The sequence below is a fragment of the Styela clava genome, chromosome 14, assembly GCF_964204865.1.
Source record: "Styela clava chromosome 14, kaStyClav1.hap1.2, whole genome shotgun sequence".
NCBI lineage: Eukaryota > Metazoa > Chordata > Ascidiacea > Stolidobranchia > Styelidae > Styela > Styela clava.
The window spans coordinates 13,025,188-13,037,158 of NC_135263.1; the positions used below are offsets into that span (position 1 = coordinate 13,025,188).

The following is an 11,971-nucleotide window of genomic DNA, read 5'->3' on the forward strand; positions in this document are numbered from 1 at the left end:
GAATGGTTGCTTGAAATATGATGAAACGAACACAGTGATTTTGATATAAATTCATAGAGAAATGTTGAAAATTTGCAACAATAGGATAATGATAGATGACCCATTTTTTTAGGACAGCCAAGAAACATGATACGTCCAAGTCTCACTGATACACAACCACAGAGCAAACCAATTGACAGTCACCAACAAAATCCATCTTAAACTACCATATAGATGAAAAAAAATTTAAAAAAGTCCAAATTCTACCAGTAAATGGACATAAAACCTGAGAAAATCACATCAGGGAGTCGAATTAACCCATACACATATTTCGCAAAACTTGCAACGTTCAGAAACTGAGTGAATTAATTTTACAGTCTCAAAGATTTAAGCGTTTTTTTTACATTATCCTTTTCCAATCGAAAGCCCTCAATGCCATCAAAATATGGGAATATTTTCATGGTGTAAAAATATATCAATAGCCGAATGATTTTCAGAGTGATATAAAAAATGCACGAGACAAAAAACGCAATAGAAAAAGTGAATAAATAACCATATCACAAAGAAGTAATATAAAAAGGCAGTGTCAAAATTGGGTGCAATATTCAAAAAAAAGCTTGATTCAACAACAGTCATATTTTTTTCAAGCTGAAACAGTGATCAAAATACGTTCGCCAACAACCGTCAATATTAATTCAGGCTATTGCATCATTCGGTGTATACACGCACTAACAAACCGAAATCTTTCATGACTGGTCAGTCCCTGATATTTCATCTCTTCTCATTTGGACTTGATGACTTGACCACAGTGGACATTAACTGATCACCAGAATGTAAACGTTTGATTGCTTGTTTTCTTCATTTCTGATCTTTTCTGAAATCATCCTCTCTTTTTCTTTGTTCCAGTCGATCCTTTATTTCAGCTTCCTTCTTTTCCAATTTCAGCTGAAATGACAGAAATTGGAAGTCTTAGTAACCTCACAATTATTTTGAAAATGGGAAATTTGAAAGTAATAAGTTTTGACCAGAAATTTAATAAATCAAAAATGCTCAAAATTATCCTGGTTGGGTTCCGACCAACTTACCAAATTATGAAATAAGGGGGTTGCTGTTTAGTATCTCTCGGACATACGCAAGAGTCTATCATCGCTCTCAATAGTATCATAGTCGCATCATTGATCAGATTTCAAAAAAGCCCGCAAAACTGTAATATCACCCTTGATTTTTATGAATAGATCATGTGCACCGTCAGTTTCCATATTACATTTTATGAAACTCTAAACAGCTATTAGAAAATAAACAAGCATATTTACCATAATTTATACTCAAGTCATCTCCAATAATAGATGTTTCTATAAAAAACAGACAACTGGCCAATGCAACTGACTGATGGAGCATATTCGGCTCGGTATGAGAAAGGTATATATTAATTACCAAAAAAATGTGAAATAAAATTCCTACCTTTCGTTTCAAATTTTTTTCTTTCCTTTTACTTTCCTCTTCTTCTTTCCTTTTTCTCTCTTCTTCTGCCTTCTTCGCTATTTCTCTCTCCAACCTTTCTACTTCAGCTTGTTGGGCAACAGACTGAAAATTATAAGATAACAAAAATGCTATTCAAAAATGTTTTCAAAGGGAATCATCAGTATTATATGACAAGTTTTTTTATATAGTTATTCAACAGTAAAGTGCAAAAAAAAACTTTGATATTCATAGCTAAAATGGTAGAAATATATGAAAAAATTGATTGAATTACTGAAAAATAGTCAATTAGTTAGTGGAATTCATAATAAAATATCCATGCCAATTTTTAAAAAATCACAAACACAGTTTTGAGTTTTTACCAAAGGATATTTTTGAATAGCATGATAGACTGGGGCACAAAAATGCCAAGGTATTATTACTTATCGATTTTAATCGGTAAGTATGTTGATAGGTATTTGTCTGTCTGTATGTCTGTTTGTTTGTCTGTTAGATGCACGCGATATCCCACGAAAGCGAAGTTGAATCTTCTCCAAATTTTGCATGTGCATTCATCTTATCTCGGGCCAGAAGCCTATTGATTTTGGGCGCATTATGTCGTATAATTAGCGAGTTATTAATTAATTAGTGATGGGACACACATGTCACTATGGAGTAAGACCACTGTTTTGGGGGATCCCCTAACCTTCAATCGATAAGTCTTCGGTCTCTGACCGATATTTTCGTTTATATATCGGAAACTATGTTCAATAATGTTGAACAATTCCCATCCCAACTTGGGGCTGGTACCTATGACTTGTAATTGCCCCCCAATGTTATTTATCCATCTTATTGGCTTTCTTCTCCTCCAGTATGAATATCCAACAACATGTCTACACTCAGCATTTCAAATTTCAGTCTATTACTGATCAAGATATTCTGTTAATTCGTCATTACAAATACGGGCGCTCCAATTTGTTCGTTTATTTTACATCAAGTTGTGTAAAGGGACAGAAGCCTATGGGCAGCGGGTATATTGACTTGGCTAACACAGACAGTCGCCAAACTCGTAATACAACTAAAACAAAGAAAATCGGAATAAAACTGTGGCCTAACCCTAATCTGGTACACACTCTACGGGCGTACCCAAATTTGTGTATTGATTCAACACAAAACATATAGGCTAATATTTATAATTTTTTGTATGTTAGACTTATTAGTTACCTTTACTCTGTCAAGCAATTCACTGAGTAAGCGAATACTTTCTAATTTTCTTTGAGCAATCAATAATTTTCTTTCCTCAAGAGCTATACGTTTTGCAAGTTTTGCAGCTTCTTCTTGTGCTCGTTTCTCTTCTTGTTTCTTTCTTCTTTTTTCCTCTCTTCTCCTCCGTCTATCCTCTTGCTCTTTCAGTTTTTCCAATTCTTTCATTCTGATAATACATTTGTAAATAGATTTTGAATAATAAATATCAAGAAATGTTATTCTTTCAAGATTTAATAAAAAGAAGACGATCAGTAAGTCTAGTCAAGTCTTTTGGGTCAGGGTTAGCGAAGCAAACTCACGATTGGTTGAACAGGTCACATGGTTTCTCAGAAATAATAAATTATATTCATTTGCTCAGTTATTTCAGCCTTAGCTTTAGGCTTAATTCCGTCTGCCAGTATCCAACATAAAGACAATTTTAATTCTGTGTTGGCAATTAGAATATAGGGTGCTCCCGTAGTATATTCACCAAGATGGCGCACAACCTGAACATAGTAGGGTTCAGGTTGTGCGCAATCATGGTGCACATATCACGGGAGCACCGAATAAGGCAGTTGAAATGGTTTCACAAATAGAAAAACGCGGGACATATGCTACGAGATTCCAAGCTAATATCCTGAATCTTGAAACATACTTTTCAGCAAGTATTTTTCTTTCTTCCAATTCTTTTTCCTTCCTTTTCTGTCTTTCCCGTTCTTTCTGTAATTTTTCGATTTTCTTTTTTTCTTGAAGTCTACGATCGATAGATTTTGCAGAAAGATGTTTAGTCTTGTCAAAATCAACCTGAGAATTTGTAAAAGAAATATTTTAAGAGATATTATTCTGAATAGAGCAAAATCAATTTAATAAAGTTTAGACTTTAGAGCAGGGGTGAGCAACTGCGAGGGAAAATTTTGCGGCTCACGGAGAAGTGCCAATTTTAAATTATGTGCGGCCCGGGAAACAAGTTTTTAATTCAGTTTAATAATAGTATGTGCGAGATTTCCATCACAGCGCACGGAGAAGTGCCAATTTTAAATGGTGTGCGGCCCGGGAAACAAGTTTTTAATTCAGTTTGATAGTAGTATGTCACTATGTGCGAGAATTCCAATTTCTTTCCGTTGCAAAGCCTATACTTGAGGTTGTGCAAAGCAAACAACGCAAGTCATCAGATCAATAGCCAAACTTTTTGTGCCTGCAACTATGTTGAATAAAGGTGCAGTGTGTGGTTTCACCCAATTATGCCCTCCTGTATTGAAAGTTGCTCACCCCTGCCTTAGAGCATCACCCAAGAAATTTTAATATATGTGTATATACCTGTATATATATATTCGATTTTTTTATATAACATGAAATCCCAATACAAAACTTTCACAAACATTTATTCTAAATACAGTTACATTCATGTTACAGGGTGTTAACAGTATCATTCCTAACAAGGCTATAGGCAAGCTGATACATACACAGAGATCTATTTTTTTTCACCAAAATTAGGAACTTACACAAGATATATATCACAGATAGTTTGTAAAATAATTACCTTGACTGTAGCTGCTATTGCCTTGCCGTCTGATTCTTTTAAAACAATTTTCTTTCCACGAAGAGTATCCATACATTTTGCAAAACCAATATATTCTTTATATTGAATATATACTTCGAAATTCAATCGTGATCCATATGAAAATGTTTGAAAATTTGACGGAACAGCAGACTGAAATTAGAAACATGAATTGTCGAAATTAATTTGGGAATAATGCGCACAATAAATTTTATATTCGTATTCATAATCGTGAAAATTTAAGTACCCTAAATATGGTACTCCCGTAGTATGTGTACCAGGTTAGGGTTAGGCCATAATTTTTCTCCGATTTTCCTTATTTTAGTTCCATTACGAGTTCGGGGACTCTTTGTGTTAGCCAAGTGAATATATTCCCCGCCAATAGGTTTCAGTCCCTTTGCACAAATTGTTGTAAAGTAGGCGAACAAAATTAGTTAACTCATATTGGTACACATACTTCTAGAGCACCTTAAATTTTTGCTGAAAATGATAATGAAGTGAGTGAATGATTGTCCAGCATCTTTTTGAAGAAAAAGTGCAACAGACGTCACAAAGGAAATACGTTTTGTATAAAATTGAGATTTATTTTTGTATTATCAAGTTGAAATACCTGAACATCAGTCCTGTATGGATCCAACATAGGAATATCAATATTTCTTATTTCACCGTAAGTTAAAAAACACTGGATCACCATTTCATTGCTAACTGTGGATCCATTCTGCAAAAGTGAAATGAAATATGATGAAAATTAGATTATATTCTCCAGTATCACAATGTTGGGGAGGGTTGATATGAACTTTAGTCACAATCTATCAAAGACAGAAAGTACTCAAGCAATGTTAATGAAATGACTCAAGACTCATACTCGACCACTCAACGTACTCGAGTCATCTAAATACAATGACTCCCAGCTCATTCTCAACCACTCTGGCCATAGGAATAAAATGACTCCAACTCATACTCAACCACTCAAAGTACTCAAGCCATCTAAATAAAATGACTTGAAGTACTCAAGCCATCTAAATAAAATGACTCTCTACTCATACTCAACCACTCGAACTACTCAAGCCATCTAAATAAAAGACTTATACTCAACCACTCAAAGTACTGGAGCCATCCAAAAAAAGGATTCGGACTCACTCCTAACCAACCAGCAGTGAGACTTGGTGATGGAATCGACTCAAGAATGAGATGACCCGTGACACGAATTGACTTGTGACTCGGGAATTAGGGACTTCAGTTCTGCCCAACATTGCTATCATACAAGGTGTTGCTAAAAAGAAACGAGACTGACGTCACAGATTGCGCAACACGATTAACCATTGGTAATCAACACTTTTACAGTGTGGTGTAATATGTGTTCTTTGTTCAACAGCTTTTTTGACACAATATCGCAATTATTTTTGCTCTTTAGGAGCCATAGGTGAATGTGATTAATTGCTTGTTGAAAAAAACAATTGCCGTGCGAGATCTGATTGAGTTTTTTGGCGATAGGGGGTTCAATTGCAGAATGACGATTGAGCAATGAATTAACATTAAATTTTGTGTCAAACTTGGAAAAATGCATGTCAACTGGGCAACATTTAATCGTTGAGCTTTCTGCTCCTCAGTCAACAGCCTTGGCACCATTTTGGCACTCACCTTTCACAAGCCAAAAGTGTCAACCAAACTGGTGCGAACCGTTTTTTTTTGTCTTTTCCAACTTCGCAATGACGCGAATTGTTGAGCGACGGTCGCTGCGAATCAACTGCCTTTCACAACTGAACTCACAACTGATACCTTTTCGATGTTGGTATCAGTTGTGGAAGTGCAAGGCCTTCCTGACTTCGAATCATCCTCCACATCCTCCCTGCATCCCACAAATCGCTTGTGCCATTCAAAAACTCTTGTTCTGGACATGGAAGAATCTCCATAAACATCACACAATTTCTTCAAAGTCGCAGTCGCCGTTTTTCCAAGTTTGACACAAAATTTAATGTTAATTCATTGCTCAATCGTCATTCTGCAATTGAACCCCCTATCGCCAAAAAACTCAATCAGATCTCGCACGGCAATTTTTTTTTCAACAAGCAATTAATCACATTCACCTATGGCTCCTAAAGAGCAAAAATAATTGCGATATTGTGTCAAAAAAGCTGTTGAACAAAGAACACATATTACACCACACTGTAAAAGTGTTGATTACCAATGGTTAATCGTGTTGCGCAATCTGTGACGTCAGTCTCGTTTCTTTTTAGCCACACCTCGTATAAGTCATATTCCAGACTTCTAGCATAATTTACCATTCGAGATATAACCTCAGATTGAATATAATAAAGGATGAATCATTTTATGGGCATGAGGGCCCAGCACTTAAGACCTATTAACTGTGTTGGCAGAACACCACAACCCCATCCAGAGTGTAATAAATTGGATAGAAATGCCGAACTAGGAAGATTTAGGTTCTTTTAAATAATAGCTCCTTATTTGTCATTAGATATCAGTGGCTACATGTACAGTGCCTTGTTTAGAGTGAAAGGTGTGGATAAGCGTCATATTAGTAGGTCTTTCCAAATTAGAAGTTTTTACTGACAAAATATTGCATACAGCACAATTTTTGATACAGAACAGTTTGATGAAAAATATTCGAGAACAAAATGAATATGCTTCATAGTGTGTGCGTGGTACATTGCTTTGAGCAAATTCTCTGACAACCCCTAGTAAGACATGAACAATTTTAATCATACAATTCATATTTGTTTAAATAAAAATAATATTTTAGGACGTGTGCACAAAACCAGTCATACAATACCCACCTTTGGCATAAAAAATTTGCAGGGTATATTGCTTATGTGTACTGTGTCTGGACGTTCTCCTGGCTGAGTCTCATCATAATCTTTTGAATCACGAAAATATGAATCCCAGTCATGACGAGATGGAAATGGTATTTTGCTTTCTCCACATGTCACCTAAATGATGTTAAATGCAACTTATTTAGCTAATATTTTTCATCACAATTTATTTGATGTGTTAATTACTTTCGAGTTATGTAGAGAAACGCGAGCAGAGAAGGTCAACAATGAAAAATCTGCTATTTTAAATCAATGGTTTTCAACTATTTTCAGCTTGCGGACCATGAAATTTTAAAACCAATTTTGCAGACGGGTAAACCATTTAAAATTTTCTCACATAAGAAAGCTGTACAAATATCAGCAGTAATTTATTTAACATATTTTTAACTGAGCTCAGGATATTCTTTCAAGCGATATTCAAAACTGTGACAATGGCTAGTCTTTATGCTTCGACATCAACAGGGTATCGCAATAGTAAGCTCAATCTGGGTTATGATCTCGCCCATGCATAACTGGTTTCCCAATATTTCCCATATGATTAGCCATTTCATGCATGGTCATAACTGAAAAGTTATTATACGGAGTAACATTTAAAATGACTTTTCAAGAGTGTACACGATGAGAAAAAGTTAGTATCGACAGAAAACGCTAGTTTTATAATTAGAATCGATTTGAAGCTGTGGAGTTAGTAATCACAGGAATGGATTGGGGGTCCTTATGGTGGCAATACCTTCTTTCAGTGGAACTTGTATTATCCATCTATTACCATGACAAATAATTGCACTCTTGCATTTTGATTGCTGTTGTACAGTAATAATAATACGGTTAGCATATACGGTAATAATGTCATCAAACTAGTTCTGAATTTGTGACCCTTCTAAATGCAATTTTGAATTTCTCGGGCTACAATTTTATCTATATTTATGGTTGTTTATCATTTTGCTGAGAAGTACACAAAGAAAAAACTGAATCCGTTATAATTAACTAGACAAGGTATTGGGATGTGCATTTTTAACTCTTAACACTCAACAGTTTTGAGAACCCCTAATTTTGGAGATCTCTCAATTTTTTGAACAGTTCATGTAGGCAAGGATTGTCAAGCTCTAATAAAGTCACACGGACCACTTTATGAAAACAAAATAAAAATTGTTGTACCTTGAGCAAGCCCGAAAACCCAGATAATTTGATATGTTTTCCATCCAACATTGAAACAAATGTAGAAACTAGTGATTTATTTTCCACTTCACCTTCAAATCTAGACAACAAAAAACAATAATTTTAAACAATTTACAGAATCATTTCGATGTAATCAAGGTAAAACAATTCTGCCAAACATCAGATCTGGTATACAATTGACCCCCAATTAAATAGAAAACAAGGTATATCATAAAACTACAACCTAACAAATTCCAAGTTACTCTTTGCCACTCGAAGCAATGTGAATTGGTGAGGGGTGCACATTGTTTTTAACTTTTCCATTACTTCCCAGTTTGATATCGTCTGTCCAACAACCTAAACAAATAAAATCAAGTTAGGTACGCAAAAACAAAGCCTAAAACAAAATACAATCAGGCTATATATGAATAGACCAGGCCAGTCTTTCGGTAGTAACTTTTTACATGAATAGGGCAGATTGGGGAGAATAGTTCCTACAGGAGTGGTGACTCCTCTACGGCCCATGGGCCGGGGCCACGACCCATCTAATTGGGCCACATGGCCCCATCAGGAAAAATTCAATTATCTTAACAAAATTTTCAATTTTTACCAAATTGTCAATATTCAAACCAAAAAAATATACTCCTGTAGTATGTGTACCAGGTTAGGGTTAGGACAAAAAAAATTCAGATTTTTTACATTATAGTTCTATTATGAGTTCGGGGACTGTCTGTGTTAGCCAAGTGAATAGTTTCTTTACACAACTTGATGGGCCGCGGCCCATAGCCTGATGGGCCGAGGCCCAATTCGATGGGCCGTGGCCCCGGCCCATGGGCCGCAGAGGAGTCACCACTCCCACTCAATAGTTCAGTCATTTTAGCATTTAGTACAAAAAAGAGACATAGAGACATAATCATTTTCAGAATATGTACTGCCAAATATGTACAACTGCGATCTTACACCTTCAACCAGTCTGGATTTCATGGCCTTCTTCCCAATAAATAAGGCGTGCAAATGAAAAATCCTGGCGTTCAATCAGTGACGTATGCACACCAAATGTCTGAGCCTACATGCAAATCTACCAAGGCCCCGTGAAAAACCTAGCGTGAAACTAACAGAATTTGAAACACTTGAATACACAAGTGTAAAATTATTTAAAGGGAACATCCCAACTGGGGCTTTGATGCACAGTCCAGTCTACAAAACGGTGAAGATGATGCAGATGTGGATTTTTACATAGGTCAAGTCAATTAATCAGAGCAAACAGAACGTGATAAAGGTACCTATTAAAGCGTCTCACATTTCAAGAGGCCCATATATTTTTTTATTGACATATGTTTTGGCTTGTTAATACAAGCCGAAATATGCGTGTTGTACAGGTGTTCATTGGCTATTTCATTCATTTCTCCAGAAGTTATGGAGGTTACAGGGTTAGGCGGTTTGGTGCAAGTCCAATGCATTATCGTACTGCATTATCTCATTACTGGATTATGCAGCCAATGGTAGATTACGTCAGTTGAAGCTCAGCTCTACATTCTCAAAATTTACCTTCATTTGCGGCAACGCAACGCAGACATTAACTTTAGCGTACGGCTTTAAATGTAGATTCAGCGACGGGCAAAGATTTTCCACGTCTGATAAATCGCTTACAAGCGTTGTATTCATCTCCACAGTATTCCTTGAACGTGCCTTACCCAGCTTGAAAATGGCGAAATGCAGACTAAGTAAAAATCACAAACAGTAAAACACGAACCTGCAACCTGAATGCATTACAGTACTCTGGCGCCTTTAGGGGGCCATTTGGTTGGAGCACAAGTTATTTGTTGTTGTTTAGTCGACCCTTGACCTCGCTAAATTTTTAAGCTCGTTTTGCAAGTGCTTTCACGAGCGGGAGCTCACAGAATTGTTTATTGGACAAGTGGGTGGACCTATGGATCGTTTTGATATTTTGTTGTTGTTCTTGGTAATTTTCGTCTTCATTAATATAAAATCGATTTTCTTTTCAGTTGTGTTCCGGAAATTTAAATCTAAATCAGATAATTCAATGATCACTCTGTGTTATTTTTCGAGAGAAAATTGAGATAATTCCCTGTCCTATTTTCGGGGAAACACGGTAAATCAGAACTCGGAAGAAGGCATTTTGATTTACATCTAAATTTCCGCAAAACTGCCAAAACATCATTTGTTAGGTTAGGGTGGTCCAAACTGCTGCCCATCGACACATTTCGTACGTCTCCAGAACAATTTTAACGTGCACTAAACCAGGGATGTCAAACTCGCGTGGCGTCCTGTTATCAGTACAAGGAAGTGAATTGTCATTTTATCTAAGATCAGTGCCTTAAGCTCGCGAGACGTTTTGTGCCTTCATTTCAATAAAAAGACTACTCTATTTTCAAGACAGCAGTGACGAACCACATAGCTGACGTTGCGCCTCACGATCTATGAGTTATAAAATTAGTCAAATATAACAATTCATCATACAACGAGTTTAATGAAAAAACGTATTCCCTTATCCACAACAACGTTAAACCACAGCGGCCGGTGTGTTTTCAAGTGATAGCTGTCAAGAAAGAATGTAATTTTAAGCGACATAACACAACCGAACGCGAGAAAGGAAAATATCACGGTATTGCTCGGGAAGCAATTTTGAAATACCAAAAGGCTTTATATAACTTCCCTAAAAAACTGATCAGAACGGTACTGATAGGACAATACGTGTGACTGAAAGAGTATATGGACATAAAAATAGCACAACAATAGTAGTTACATCTCTTGCCAACAACTAACAATGGATAAAACTTGAAAACGATATTGCGTGCTAGATATAGGCTACTGTATACCAATGCACAAAACATGAGCTTTGAAATAAACTATCCCTATACTTTATTTGCTCAAGTTTTGTTGATGTTACAATCAAACAAAAAAAAGAACATACGACAATAGCTGTTCGTGAATAATTTTTATGCTGGAAGGGACAAAAAATCACTGGGCCAATTATTTTTCTAGCATAATGTGTAGTAATTTTATATTGATTTGTAGTCAATTCTAATTGTATTTGATCCGAGACAATTTGTTATTTTTCAAAGAATTAAAACACGAAAAGTGTATTTCAAATCGTTCGTAACATTCCCTGATCATGAATGAGCCCAAACCTGAGATTTTTTCGATGTTTCGTAACAAACTTGATCAATACGGTTCGGGACAACTTGAAAATTGTCTAACATTCGAAGAATATTGATGTAATGGTCTTCTAAAGGTTGCAGCACGGCTCTGATAATTACTTAAAATAGCATTTTTATCTACGCTGTAGCAGCGCAATATCTAGTGATGAATTCTGTCAAGTGTCAACATACGATTTGTTGGTCAGAATTGTATTAGATGACCCAGAATTTTCTGACAAAAGTTTTGTCCCAAACTCGTAATTCGTTTCTGTACCAACGATCACAGCATGGGTTACCCCCAACTTTGATGAGTAGACAGACTTATAGATTTTATTGTAGTTTTCGACAATAGTACAGAATACAATCCTAAAACCTCACTGAAAAGATATCAAGCAGTGTTTATACACCTTAATTAAACAGCGAATCAATATTAATAACAAACGTAATAGCGTGACACGTCACATGCAGGAACTCTTATTATTAACCTAATACGGATAATTATCTTCGCCGTGCGGATTGGAATTTGCATCTAATTATTTCAATCCTTGGTATAATAATCTGAGGAAGAAATTTGAAATTGTTAA

General features: G+C 35.9%; 1 protein-coding gene across 1 annotated transcript; it reads right to left on the reverse strand.

Annotated features, from left to right (window-relative positions):
• Window positions 1–16: 16 nt before the first annotated feature.
• On the reverse strand, window positions 17–10,038 carry LOC120340351 (A-kinase anchor protein 17A-like). Its single transcript, XM_039408592.2, has 10 exons — window positions 9,775–10,038; window positions 8,471–8,583; window positions 8,227–8,326; window positions 7,036–7,188; window positions 4,851–4,958; window positions 4,223–4,393; window positions 3,338–3,486; window positions 2,662–2,869; window positions 1,441–1,563; window positions 17–924 (listed from the first exon to the last, which is right to left on the reverse strand). Exons 1-10 carry the CDS (start codon window positions 9,889–9,891, stop codon window positions 838–840), a joined length of 1,329 nt encoding a protein of 442 aa, XP_039264526.2. The 5' UTR covers window positions 9,892–10,038; the 3' UTR covers window positions 17–837.
• Window positions 10,039–11,971: the final 1,933 nt, after the last annotated feature.

Bases quoted from the DNA above. Each gene is read 5' to 3' on its own strand.
- LOC120340351 (XM_039408592.2), bottom strand. From the start codon at position 9,891: ATGAATACAACGCTTGTAAGCGATTTATCAGACGTGGAAAATCTTTGC. The intron at 8,327-8,470 runs GTTGTAGTTTTA...TTTGTTGTCTAG, and splicing joins AGTAACTTGGAATTTGTTAG to ATTTGAAGGTGAAGTGGAAA. The intron at 4,959-7,035 runs GTGGGTATTGTA...TCACTTTTGCAG, and splicing joins GCAAATTTTTTATGCCAAAG to AATGGATCCACAGTTAGCAA.